Source organism: Schistosoma mansoni, chromosome 1 (genome assembly GCF_000237925.1).
Source record: "Schistosoma mansoni strain Puerto Rico chromosome 1, complete genome".
NCBI lineage: Eukaryota > Metazoa > Platyhelminthes > Trematoda > Strigeidida > Schistosomatidae > Schistosoma > Schistosoma mansoni.
The window spans coordinates 12,124,133-12,139,450 of record NC_031495.1 but is presented as its reverse complement, the minus strand read 5'-3'; the positions used below and the strand labels follow the sequence as shown (position 1 = coordinate 12,139,450).

Here is a 15,318-nt window from a genome sequence, read left to right as displayed (position 1 = left end):
TAATATCCACAAAAACCCTTTCTGAAAAATAGGTGAAATGGTTTTAATTATGGTTGAACTAATCCCCAATAATGGTATATTTTAATGATCAATGTACCAAAGAAGTTTTATTGACAAAACAATTCGTCTAAATTAGTATTTGGTCCAATACTTGGGATAAAATCTTATTTGTTTATAAAACAAAAGTAAACAAACGAAAATTAATTCACTAACATCTTTTTTTGGAAGGAAATCTGTTTAATAAATCATCAAAAATTAACATAACATATGAAATCACTGAAATCAGGGGTCAATGGACAAGTCTTGTTTTCTAGCTTAAAACTTTTCATTAGAGATCAGATACAAGATCTATCATTCCTTGAGACGATGCCGTTAACATCAGACTATTAAGTTGATATCTTGTAATCTAACTTCTTTCAGTTAGTGATAAAGACTAAAAGCATAAACCATTGGATTTTAACTCAGTATCAAATGGACCCGATTCCACTGAAATAGTTATCCATCTTTGCTTATCATGCTTGTGAATCAAGGCTATATCGAGGCAATACGCACAGTATACACATATGCCAATTAGAGACTGACCAGTTGCAGTCCTAACACATCGATGGGAATATTCAAACAAACAATACTAAGTTAATTTGAACATTCTATTTGTTAAGAATCTTATTCATGTAATTACTCATCAATTCGTCATATACAGGATAAGTTGAACGTGTTAAATTTAATTGGTTTGCTTCCCATTAGTTGTGATCGATCATCAGTCTTGTAGAGTAATAGTTCAATAGAGAGAGAATTCGACTATCAGTTCTAAACATCACACTGCATACTATGGCTTCAGTAGTCAGATAGAGCTGCTAAATTATGTACGGAAATGTATGACTCTAAACAGAGAGTACGAACCTACACTTATTAGAACTTAATTTTCTTTCATATGACCTGACCATCTGAAAAGCGAATGTACTTTTCAAATATCTTATTAAGGTAATAAAATTTCTTCCCTACCTAAAAACAGATTATATTTACTGTTATCTAGGTAAAATAAAAACAAATACAATTATTCAACAATCAATGAGATCTGAAAATTGTTTTGATCAAAGTATATTCTGAAAACCTCTAAGATCTTCATATTCTTGCTTGTGTCTTCCAAGTTACGGCTTCCAATAGCCAGTATCCACTTATAGATCCAGTCACAATATTCACAAATGAAAAATGTACAAATATGAATCGTAAAAAATTAATCACCGATTATCACTAGATTGATCAATGAAAAGTAATGAAAATTAGTATGTTTGTCTCCCAGTTTAGTATCAGTGTTTTCAATGAGTTAGTTTATACATATTTTTGTAAATCTTTGTGAACAATGGGGTGGGGGGGTGATAATGGCAATTTTGAAGTACTCAACCTCATAAACTGAAAATACCTAAAAGTAAATGAACATCTAGTGTAAAATGATATAAGCATTCCATACAAATATAATTACTCCAAGGTGAAGGAATATTTATGTCAAAATGATGGTTAACATTTAGAAGAAAAGTGATTGGAAATGGGAAACCTGGATGATATATATCAATCAACTTTGAAAATGATATATAATACTCTGTTAGATTTGTAAAAGTGAGATAATCATCTCACTAATCAAACACTTAATAAGACTAGTAATCTTACGCATATCACTGAACTCAAATCCTTTTAATGTTGTTGTATCATTATGACAAATATATCTTCTGGTAAATGTTGGATAGTTTCTGATAAACTAATGTGGCTAAGTGAAATTTATCCACTAAAATAAACCCATTAATTTATTTGACAGATATTCAGCTCAAACTACTGTACTGTGGCCGAAAATCATTTTTCTTAAGCCAGTTACACTTATATTTGTAGTACATACTACAAAAAGTACGATCATAGGTCAATATTTAAGTAATTGGGATCTTAAAATGGTCATCGAGTGAATCTTACAGTTTATCAGATGCTTAAACTTATGTCATCCATTGGTATGTTCACAGATGCTAACAGTGTATGGACTTATCAAGTGACGAATTGATTCCAATACTCTAGTCAATCACTAAATAACATCTAGTATTTTCTACTGGTTGAATTTTAGTAACATAGTTAAACCAATTGTATTCGGAAATATTGTTAGATGTTATGCAATAAATTGTAACGTTTATTTAATTTTATGAAGTATGATACGGCAATGAAATTGAGGAACTTAAACAAGCATACATACAAACGGATTGAAGAATATTTTCATCAAGTCTATGGTCTTAGCTTTAAACTTATATGATTGATAGAAATTATTACCTAAGAGTTTAAGAGGAGTTATCTTTTCTCATCACTAGACTTCAAGACTACAAAAATATTAAAATCTTTCTGTCATTTATTTTATATTGAATAAGAGTATAGCAAGTAAACAAGTTACCTAACTGTTTAGTCGTACTGTGGTTATGGTCTACTTATATCCACATAAGTAGTATATGGTGATGGTCAGGCATAGAATGTATTTTAGCTGAAGATCGATAAGGAAAGGACAGAAATGAAGCGCAATCGGTAGGAAAATGTATGAACAATGAAATCAGAGAAGACGAACTGATATTTGCAGAAGGAACAGTTAAGATTGAGACAATTGATTGTTATTTTGCAAATTAACTGTTTACTGCATGGTTATCAGTATTTAGTGAGATACATTCGATTGTCCCCAACTAGTGTTCTTGTTCACTACAGTACTATAGAACCAGTAAAAAAGGACCTAAGTAGCTTATTTGTTTGATTTGTCACTAACTATGTTTTTTCTAGCCATCAAGCAAAGATTTTTATATTCAATAAACATACAAGTTCATATGTACATTATCTTTTCTACCAGTTATTCTTATCATTCTTGATAATCATTGACATTTCTTCAAATGAAACAGAGTTGAGCAATCTATGAATAATATATGAAATAGGACTAAAATCATTAAAATAATAAGAAAGACTGAATGTGACGTAAGGTTACATAGTTGTTTGTAGATATGAATGGATAATACTCAATACAAAGGGGAAACAGTGGTCAATGACCAAAAGAAATACAAACCTATTCACTAATAAATTAAATTATCAATGTTTATATTCTCGTTGTAAATGAATATACACTGAACTATCACTTTTATCCACTTGTCAAATTCTAATATTAATGAAGACAGACAAATCTGTTGTATTAGATAAACAATCTAATAATTAAAGAAGACAAAATCAGTATTAATTGAATTAGTTGTTAAAAGGAAATTGAATAACTACTAAATCATAAAGTGGATAACAATAAATAGTAGTTTACAAACTATTTTCTCATTTTATATAGTTGAAATCATGAGTCAATTAAAGCTAAACCACCATGGAAAACCTGGGAGCACTGGATGGCCGTTTCGTCCTATTATGGGACAACTCAGCAATGCACATCCACAATCCCACCTCGAACCCAAGACCTATCAGTATTTTAAAGAGTAAATGTAAATGTTGCTGTGTGATAAAGAAAGAAGGGATGAAATTCTGGATTTAGAAATGTATATTATAGATATTACTTTTCACGGTGAATTACAGTAGTTAAGAGAAGCAAGTGATTTTTTTTCCGTTATTCATATGATGTTGTTTCATAAAATTGGCATTTCATTTATCCACTAATATGTACGTATGTCTCAACTGAAGAAGATATCAAAGTCTAAATTTACACCATAATTCACCCTTGTTTATTGGTTATTAGTAAGACATATTCCTAAACACTTTTATTGTAGAATAAACAATAGTATAAACCTTAGATAATTCAACTGAAATTGAAAGATCGGTAGAGACTAACACTGGTAGATCTGGAGTTATGGTACTGAATAGTTTGACAAAATGTTCATGCTTTACTGAAATTCTGGTTTTCATGTGATGGTTATAGTCACTTTTGAAATAATTCATTTTTTTTTTTGAATTTCTGCAACTTATTCAATGCTGAGTAAACTGAGTCACAATTCATCTGAAATTTGAAATGATATAATTACATTAATATTCTACATTTTTTACAGTTTTGGCATCTAACAATGAAAAATTGGTTATTTCAGGATTCACTTAACTAATACGATATTACAAAGTGTGACATGATTAATTCAGATACATAATCTTCAAGCTAGTCAAGCTACATTCTATAAAGTACATGGTACATTTCTGATCTAATATATACTAACATTCATGATATCTGAAGTAACTCGTAATGATAACCTAGTCAAAACCTATTACGTGTTATTTTAGTAATAGCTATAAAATGAATGGACTTGAAACACTCTATGATTATATAAAACTCTAAGTGGAAACAGTAAATCTCCCGGATATTCCTCCATTTTGTTTTATCTACAAATTAAATTTGTTTTTTACTTAGCATCTGTTTGCATCCACTTTATTAATAAGTTAATTGATTGATCTGAAAATAAATCCATTTAAACAATAAATTATAAATATAATGGTATGGTGATTTTTATCATTGGTTGACCACAGCTAGAAAATTACTGAGTATTAGGGAGTATTAAAGGACTGTTTCATTCCAATTGAAATATCTTTATATTTTCGAAACTACAAATCCACATACTGTACATAATACATGTTACCAAAAAATAAGAATTTCACAGTTTAATGTATTCACATCGTTTTATAAAAGTAATCAGATATTAAGTCAAATATCCAACAATGCAGATTTACTGACCATTCAATAACCTGTGAAGAACTCTCAATCATAGTTAGCTGCTTATTAAATAATTTTTTGATTGAGATCGTGAATCAATCAATATTAGACCACCATTGAAAACCTGGAGACACCAGACGACTGTTTCTTATTAGTATTGGACTCCTCGGAAGTGCGCATCCACGATCATGCAGATGGGATTCGAACCTAGGACCTTTGATCTCGTATGCGAACCCTTAACCTCTAGACCACTGGATGCGCACTGCTGAGGAGTCATAAACTTGGATGAGACGATCGTTCAGTGCTTATAGGTTTTCGATAATGGTCTAACATTATTCGATTCATGATCTCAACCAAAGACTCAACAATCTCCATAACCCCATACTGATATCAAATAATTAATAATGATATCTTTGTCAATTGATTTACACCTCTATTGATCATTGGTATACGATCAACTCTTATAGTTTTTTGATACCATCGATTAGCATTTATTCAGTAGTTTCTCGATGATAATTTTATTTTATAAACAGATAAAAATGAAAGATAATTTATATTACCATAAAAATGTATTTCAAATCATCAGTCACACGTAACCTTTCAATGATTATTCAGTTCATCGAGTAAAACAGTCTTGTCATGATGAATGATAGTTATAGTATAACTGTCAGCAAGAATTTTATCATATTCATGCTTTGAACCCAACTTGTAGTTTTGAATAAATTAAATTTTATCTAATAAACGACTAATAAATTATTTTCGCTTAAGCAATTATATCTATCTGATAAATTATCATAATGTGGTGTGTGCTGCTAATGTCAACATTTATAAGTAGTATGTTTCACCAATCGAAATTGAAATGCCTAGAGTCAGAAGGTTAAGAAGATCGAAGAAAAGAGAATGATTGGTGTCGAATCGAAATAAGAATGAATTCTGAGACGATTGATTAACATTTTATGAATGAAGAATTTAAGGTATAGTTCTCAGATTTTACTGTTCTCAGATTCTGTAATTTTGCAATCACATACATTCAATTGTCCCAACTTGTATTCTCGTTCACTACAATACAAATCACATTAGATATTTCATAATATTCTAGTGCTTTAAGTTATTTGATTATCTAGTTGTATAACTTAAGACTTCTTTTAACTTCTAATGTCTTTCATCTTCTCTCTCTCTCCTTTTTTTCGTTCATCTTTCCCGTCTTTATTCTTGTCGATTTTGTCATCAGAACAAATGATCTGAAAAATAAAAGAAAAAAAGAAAATTTCTAGTTCATTTAACCATAATGTAAACTATTTTGACAAGTTATAATCATCTGAATTTCAGTAGCAGACTCAGCATATTTCTATTATATACATTTATATATATAGATAGATTACACAACCATATTTAACTGAATATATTTTTTCTCTTTTTGTTTTCTTTATTGTTTTAACGCGCTCTTAGGAAAATTTTACTGTAATAAATTAAAATATACCATGACATTCCTTTTTTCTATTTTCTTCTTATATTAATTGAATACTCAATGAGAAAATAAATGACAACAGATAGATTATAATCAAGTCAATTTTTTTATTTGAATTAGATATGTGGAAAACCAAATTTATAGTTAATTCATTGTAAATCTGATTAATATCAGAAGGGGTTTTTGTGGATATCATAGTAATTTTAATAGTTGAGATCATTAGTTAACTGAAGCTAGACCACCATGGAAAACCTGGAAGCACTGGATGGCCGTTTCGTCCTAACGTGGGACTCTTCAGCAGTGAGTATCCACGATCCCACCTCATGAGATTCGAACTTGGGACCTATTAGTCTCGCGCGCTTAATCTCTAGACCACTGAGCCGGAGTCCGATGGTGTTTATGTCTAACTTTAATCGATCCACGAACATTTGGGCGGGATTTTTAATAAAGTTGGCCTTTTTTTAAATGATAATAAAACCTTATATAAGGATAGAAATAAGTAAGAAGATAGTAGAATAAATAAGTTAAATCATTAGTCGAATCGATTCCGCAAAATGTTAGTAATGAAATCTTATTTCAGTTGTTACATAATGATAAATCTTTCAGCTATCATTTCTTTATGTTTTACAAAATTCATTACTATTTAGTATACGATTAACTCACACTTAGTAATTTTCCAAAATAATTTTAACGAAATATAAAATTCGGGTCACTTGTGAGAAACATGTCACCTATTACATTGGATAATAGTCCCACAGTACTGCGGAGTGGTTGTGGCTGGAAATTATGACCAATAGATGTCAACTCAGTGTTCTGAGAGCAAAGAGGTTACCATAAAATCTGAAGGTCTTGAGTCCGAGCTCTCGTATGACTATGAATGTTCACTGTTAAAGAGTTTCAAACCAAATAATGTCTAGCTAGATTCAGTCCATGATTAAATCAATCTTTAAGTTAAAAAATCTTGGGAAATATACTGTCTTGGTAAAGACTGATAGCTCGTTCGCAAGCAGTCGAATTATTGGCTTTATTACCTTAGTTGTCTAACTAAATGACTATAAACTATTCGGTGAAGTAATTTATTAGTTACGTGGTTAATTTTATTTCAAGTGAAAGTACCATGAATTGGCTTGCAGCTATTCAAAGGACAAGGATTGGAACACTTGTGAACTATCATGGTGACTTACATTATGAGTCAATTCGAGGTTTAGTTAGAATATCGGCATGATATGTGGTGTTGAGACAAGAACGTTCGACTAATTCCCAAAGTGTTTATTATTTCAGTAGCAGACACCTCCCATATCGGTTACCTGATGTGGTTGTCCTCAGGCTTTCGTTACGAAACTGTAGGCTCTGATCATTCTATTTATAGTTTCTGTGAACCATAAATTCATTTCAAAGTAGAAACGCTTGCCTAGGTTTAGGCGTTAGAGTTTAATTTTATAAAAACGTAAACACTGTTGGATTATTTTACTGGTAGTAGCAAGCTACGAATCTATTAAGAAGACCAGTATCAAAAGTCCCCTCAAAGTAATTGTTCTTAATATCAAATTACTTAGGTTTAAAGATTGTTTATTCTCAGTCGACGTTCCAGAAATCTATATCACACCTAGATACTAGCAAACATATTACTTTGTTAATAACTAAGTTCTCCATGGTAGCTTCCACCGAATGCAGTTTTGATGCAATACAGAAGATCTAAGCTACTACTGAATTCATGACAGTGACTTCTGAAATACTTATCTAAAGCTTCACTTGTTGAGCTGGGAAACTCGGGTGGTACTGAGCTTCAAAGTTCTCTCATCTACCAGATCATTTGATGAACTTCAAAAGAAAATTTCAGCAGACAATAATAATGAATATAACTAAGATTGATGAACTAGGACATAGATTATACAGTGCCGTTACCAAATGAGGATCGGGATTAACGGTTGTTCATAAGAATAATGTAGTATGTTTGTTAAATACCAGTGAGTAGAAAATTAACTTTACGGTGTTCCAAGACTCAGTATGAGTTCCTTGTTCAGAGAATAAATAACCGAGTTCAATTAATATAAATTTAAATTTTATAGAGAAATATAACAAAATATTTGGTACTTTCAAACAAGTTTAATTATGTTGATGTCATAATGTTCAGGTCAAAGGTGTGACATGTATGTATGTATGAGTGGGTATGAAAGGAGTAATATATCTTGACGTAAAGAAACAGATCCAGTTTGCTTGTCGATGACATAAGATTTGAACAAACTAGGTATAGTTGTTTAGAAAGACGGTCCAAGTTGGATGGATATCTATATCTTCCTTTATATCAGGTGCAGTAGTAGGGTTTAGGAACATATATGGGAAGCTTCAGCCACTCGCCTATTTTTATAGTTTGGAAAAGCTTTTCGAATTAGTTTGATATTTTAACTATAGACTTGAAGGGTGATGAAAACAGAATACTGCTATTGCTGATTTAATTTGTAGATTCTCGAGTCTTTTATAAATTAAGGCATCATGAGAAGACTACAGCATAGAAGAGATGATAATCAAGACAACCTATTCTATAAGAAAAATTCTGTTTATAAGTAGAAAGACATTCATTTATACTCAGACTAAAGCATCTAGAAAAGTTGACTATTCTGTAGAGTACTTTAATTTTGTATAGTTCTAAGACTTGAGACAGTGTTTCTGTCATATCATGACGGTAAGATAAAACTTCTGAACAATCCATGAAATTTCATCTGATTAATTATTCAACAATGAATTGTTTTGTCTTGGTAAACTCATTAATATTTATAGGAAAATTATTGAATTGTATGATATTTATCATAACATTTTATTCTCTTTGCTTAATCTTCTTTGAATGTGATGATTGTAGTAACATTTCTGAACAAATTTACATTGTAAATGAAGTCAATATACCAGCATGAATGTGTAAGTAGATGATCAGAATTAGAGTTTCATTTAAATTTCTTTTGATCATATAAATTCACTTAGTATTGCTTGTTTGAATCCACTCAGTAGCTGAGTGTATAACGCGATGGAGTTTGAAGCAAAAGGTACTGGATTTGAGTCCAGAGTGAATATCAACTCTGAAATGCAGGTACATCCAGCTGACAAGTCCCAAATAGGACGAAACGCGCGTCCTTGATTCCACTGCTAGCCACTATCCATTTTTGATCAAATAGTTTAAAACAAGCAAGTTATTGTGTTCATTTTCACCTTGAAGAGTAAACTTGGTTTGAATTGAAAACTTATCTATCTATCTAGGAAAAATTCCTAAGAACATCTTTTCAATAACGATAAACATATTTTCGATATTGTGATAAGAAGACGAAGATTATCAGAACTATGTGATATATTAGCGCAATACATTTCAAATCAGATAGTTCGAAATCTTCGTCTTATTACTTATTTGAATCGAATTCATGATCTGAGTTCATTCGTAAAAGTATATGATTTTTTGTCAGGACATTAGTAAATTATCGATAATCGGCAACACGAAGAATCTCACCACAGCTCTATATGCTTACACAAAATACCTTTAGAATATCGATATTATTTCCTATGGATTTATTTATTCATTTATATAAGTATCCATTCAACAACAAGAATTTCAGCAAATCGATTTCTTCGATAACCTTTTTTTTATGAAATGTTAGGAATGAGAACAAAGCACTTTTAATTAAAGTATTTATCCCCCTCATCCCTAAAGTAGTTTTCATTTAATACATTGAATACATTTGTTATTTAATTGTTTAGAGATATATGAATAAATAACATTTTATTCGAAGTAAAGACAGCAGTTATTTTTGTTAATGAATGAACCCACATTTTATCTAAAACTCGGAATGGTTTCTATCTGTTGTTGTTAAGCTGACCAAATGATTTATGAATGTGGAAATATTTTGAATGGTTTGAATTAACCGCATATATATATATACACACACACGCATCAGACAAATAAATCTTTATATGTAATATAGTGACAAGAAACATAATAGGAAAAAATATTTATTTTACATAAATAAGGGTGTCAATATCTTAGTCACACAAAAAACAAAAAAACAACAACAACCGAATATCATTTATGTACAATAGATCATGTCATCAATATAGATCTAAACCGATTTTGTCACATGGAAATTTCATTTATTTTCTGTTATTGTAAAGTTTTCTTTTTTTTATTCATTTAATTGGCAACTATTCAGAACCACTGTTTTCATTATTATTATTATTATTATTATTATTATTATTATTAGTAGTAGTAGTAGTAGTAGTGGTAGTAGTAGTAGTATCCATATCACTACCGTTTCGAGTGTTATTGAAAAATTCAATGTTATTATAAATTTAGTTGAGTTCATGATGTTTAATTATATTTCCTTGAGAAAGCTTGGATCATATTGCCAAGCAAAACGTTGGATTTACTTCAAATACATTTGCTGAGATTTTATAAATATATTCTTACTATTTAATGTCTCACATCAACTTGGAGCCCAATTACTATGAAACTATTCAATCTAATTCAAATGAAAGTTCTTATATATTAGTTGTAGAACATTATGGTTGAACTGAATGGCTATTTAGAAATATAGCAGTTAATGAATTAACAAACAAGAACTGCTGAGGAGTCCCATAATAGGACGAAACGACCGTGCAGTGCTTCCAAGTTATCCATGGTGGTCTAGCTTCAATTGATTCATGATCTCAATTATTAAAAAAAATAATTGGGGAAGTGTCCATTACACTGATATAAAGAAAACATTTTGTTCCTTAGTATTTCTCGGTATTTTTTTCGCCAGCTTATTTTAGTCAAGGGAAAAGAATATATCCAAATACATTTTTCTATCGGTAAAATTAAATATCATTGTTTATAATTATAGTTCATATTCTATTTAACACTTGATACGGAAATATGAGTAGTTGATATATACAATTAAGCTTGATTTGTTTATCGATGAAAATATGGAATTTACCCTACTCTCAAAACAATTACAGTATTATTTTTATTATTCAATTCTAACCAGGGAACAAATTTTCTATGTATCTTTTTTATAACTCTGATATTTCTCTCTCTAGAAGAAACATAACTAGGAGACTGGATGCTAATATACACCCTAGATCTTCGATAGCTTGACTAGTAGAAGAATTATCAGTTTACCATTTGTAATTTCGTGAACAGATTTAGCTTCTTTTAATAGGTGAATTCATGAGTCGATCTAAGCTAGACTACCATTAAAAACCTGGAAATACTGGACGGCCGTTTCTGCCTAGTATGGGATTCAGAAGTGCGCACCCTACGATTCCACACACGGGACTCGAACGCGAAACCTTCGGTCTCATGTGCGAACGCTTAACCTCTCGACTACTGAGTCCCGCCCGTGGGATCATGGATGTGCACTGTTGAGGCGTTTCATACTAGGATGGAACTACTGTCCAATACTCCCAGGTTTTTAATGATGGTCTACCTTAGATCTACTCATGAATTCAACCATTAAAATCACTACAATCTCCACAAATCCCCATTAGCGTTTCGTTTCGTTAGAAAATAACAGGTAAATTAGGGGTCTTCCAAGATATACATTCTAACCAGATAGGTTTTTTGAGTAGATGATAAGTAAATGTAATATTTTATAAAATTGGTTATTTTCACAATTATAAACAGTGAACTATTATAAAATTTTGACTTGCGAATTTGTGCTTAAAACATATACTACATTGCTTACGTTATACTATAAAATTGCATGGAAACTAACTTGGAGCCCGAAAAAATACCATCACAAATCGTTTCAGCAATAAATGACATAGTTTTTAAACAAAAACTTCAGGAAGGTCCTTATGAAGACATCTTGTTCTACTACCCATAGAGATACAGAAAATTATATTCAGTGGAATATCGATGAAAAAATTACCCTTCCCTAAATATACAGACACTTAAATAGTATTATTTGTTTAGAAAAAATCACGCATTTTTTGACTTGAAATGAGATAGGTAAAAGTTCCGGCATCGACACAGGCATTGGTGTAAGTTCATTTCCGTCAAAATATAATGCTCATTACACCAAAAAAGGAATTTGAAATGAGAATTGGAGAGAATTTGCCTTCGTCGGCTCAGTTACTGAGATCTTTACAAGTAATTTTTTGATTGCGATCTTCTAAACGGTAGTCGATTAATTTCTGTGAAACCACTCTTTCAAATCCTGACAATTATTTATCGAGTATACAATTATTATTATCACTGACTGGACACCAGGAATCAGAAAATTGAGTCATTTTAAGGTTACTTCATGCAATATTCTAAGGTAATTATAAGCACCGAATGATGCCAAATAACATATAATTGGTAACCTCTAAAACATGTTAACATTAGTAAGTGATATTTTTTCTACTCGACAAGCAAAATTATTAGGAATTAAATAAAATACAGTGTTCTGAATAGCTGAAAGAATAATAAATGGCTTTTTAATTACTACATACTTTATTGAGTTTCGCAAGGCAGAGACTAAAATATCCCGTATTCGTCTGAGATGAAACCTTGTTCTTGAGAAATGATACAGTTGTTTACCTCCCAATTAGTTTGCTAATTCAGTTACTTCATTTAAAGTCTAGTAATGTTATCTAACACATTTTTAAGTCTCTCTATCTATTGTAGTAAAAGAGTGACATTTCGAGTAATTATCTTCTAACTTTAAATGTGATTTCGTTTGTTTCAAATCTTTAAAAGGCGGATTGAAATAATTTCCTTCCACTACAGATTCGTGTTATACGGAAGGAGACAATATAGATTACCTCTATTATTATTTTTTTTATATTCATTTTATTTCTTTTTCATATGAAATTCATTATTGACTAGCTCCTCAATGTGCTGGATGCAAACAATTGGTAATGGATCGAACTATTCTACAAGTTCTTAACCAGAGTTGGCATGTAAATTGTTTAAAATGTATGGATTGTGGTACTTCTTTATCAGAGAAATGTTTTGTACGAACAGATGAATTGTACTGCAAAGAAGACTTTTTTCGGTAAGTTAGCAGTCATATATATATATATATATATATATATATATATATATATGAAGCATGTAAAAAGTAATGTGACCGTTAGATGAGAATAACAAAAGCTATTCATCAAATTCCAACCAAAACGGTGCACTATTTATCGGTACATTTGCATGCACTAATATATATTTTGTTACTCATATGAAAGTTATCTATATCTAGAAATACATTGATTGTTGAATTTAAGGTTATGCATATATCTATCTAACGAACAAATACCTGATAGTTATCTTTAATGAATTACCATCTAATGGATTACACCATAAAGTTGAATTATTTAGATTGATGATTATATATTAAAACGTCGATCCAATATTGATGACCACGTAACATAAAGTTAGTTACTAATATTATTCTACTACTGAATATTATTTTTCTTTTGTAAGCTAAATACCTTGGTTGAAGTTAAACAAAAACACCATTGGATGCCGGCTCAGTGGTCTGTCGGTTAAGTGCTCTGGCACGAGACTGGTAGGTCCTGGATTCAGATCTCGCGAGGCGAGGTCGTGGATGCGCGCTGCTGAGGAGTCCCATAATGGGATGAAACGGCCGTCCAGTGCTCCCAGGTTTTCCATGGTGGTCTAGCTTCAATTGACTCACGCTTTCAACTATGCAAATACCTTTTGCTTGATCAAATAAAATTTACTCATCATTTACACCAACAGCCATACATAAAAATGATACTTAATTCAAAAAGAATTAATATGAATGCTCCTTTTTTTTCTTTTTCTACCTCTCCCTATACTGGACTATTTGTCACTAGTGTTAGTACAAGTTTGATCAGTCATGATTATTTATCAGCTGTTTTCAATTGTCAATTAAATTACATTTATTTAAATATGTCTATGTATATCATTTTATTATAATAATAATAATAAATCATTTTAAAACAAGTAGATAAATGATATGAACATTGTATTTCATACTTAAACATTATTATAAGTAGTATTGTTAGTAACATTTCTTTAATTTTTGTATACTAACAATGGTAACAATTATAATGATATTGGAATAGGGAACTAAGAATGAAAAAGGAATATTCACACTGTAAATAGAAATAAATAGTTATATCAATTCATTTACTCCTTGAAATCTATTCGAACATTATCTAAATTGGGGATTATATTCTCTTTGAGGTGGGTTTTAATGTTATTATTGTTCAGATAGGTGTTGTTTTTTTTTTAATTAACTAAATGGTGTTTATCCATTAGATTGACAAAAAAAAAGAGAATAAAATTGTTTTGTTCGTCTGTTTGTGTGTGTGTATTTGTGTGGAGGTATTTTTTACTTATTAATTTTTCTCGAATTTTTACTTCATTATTTTATTTATTTATCAACAACCAACCCCCCTTTCATCGGAGATTTCAGTCTTCATCTAACTGCCTATTCGTTAATTTTATATTTGCCCCCCCTTCCATCATCGATAAATACAGACACACATGTAGATTATTTTATATTAGAATAAGAAAGAAATTTCAGAAGTTTGTTTTCTCGATAGATAAATGAGACATTTTATTTATGCTCATTGTATATATTATCAATATTATTATTAGTAGTAGTATTCATATTATTGTGGTGAAAAAGAAGAAGAAGAAGAAGAAGAAAACAATTCCAGACTAACTAAGGTGTCATGAAATTTATTAGATACAAGTTGTATGTTATTTATATAGATATTTTTTTGGCATGAATAGAAAGCTTATTGATAATCTCTTATAATACAAATGAACTCATATAATGTGAGTTTTTTCATGTTTCTTATGTCAGTATAAGAATATGAAAAAGTGGATGGGAAAAAGTTAATAAGTTAATGCATTATAGGTGTTAGACTGTAAGATAGATTGACCCATATATATATTATTAACCTTTGTTCACGTGTTCAATTTATTATAAAAGCATTTTGTCTTGTTGTCTTATAACACATATTGATATATTTCTTTCCTTTATGTATAATAATTACCATTTATAAATGGTTTCGAGACTGGTAGGTCCTGGGTTCGAATCTCGCGAGGCGGGATCGTGGATGCACACTATTGAGGAGTCCCACAGTGGGACGAAACGGCCGTCCAGTGCTATATATATATATATATATATATATATATATATATATATGTATAAATTTG

The 15,318-nt window shown here is 30.4% G+C and overlaps 1 protein-coding gene across 1 annotated transcript in view; it reads left to right on the top strand.

The window, feature by feature from the left end:
• Nucleotides 1-13,131: 13,131 nt before the first annotated feature.
• Nucleotides 13,132-15,318, top strand: part of Smp_165410 (putative lhx3) — a gene marked incomplete at both ends in the record, with an annotated part of 10,164 nt that continues 7,977 nt past the window's right edge. The window contains one exon of the mRNA XM_018793288.1: nucleotides 13,132-13,162. Coding sequence (XP_018647815.1) covers nucleotides 13,132-13,162 — 31 coding nt within the window. The remainder of the gene's footprint in view (nucleotides 13,163-15,318) is intronic.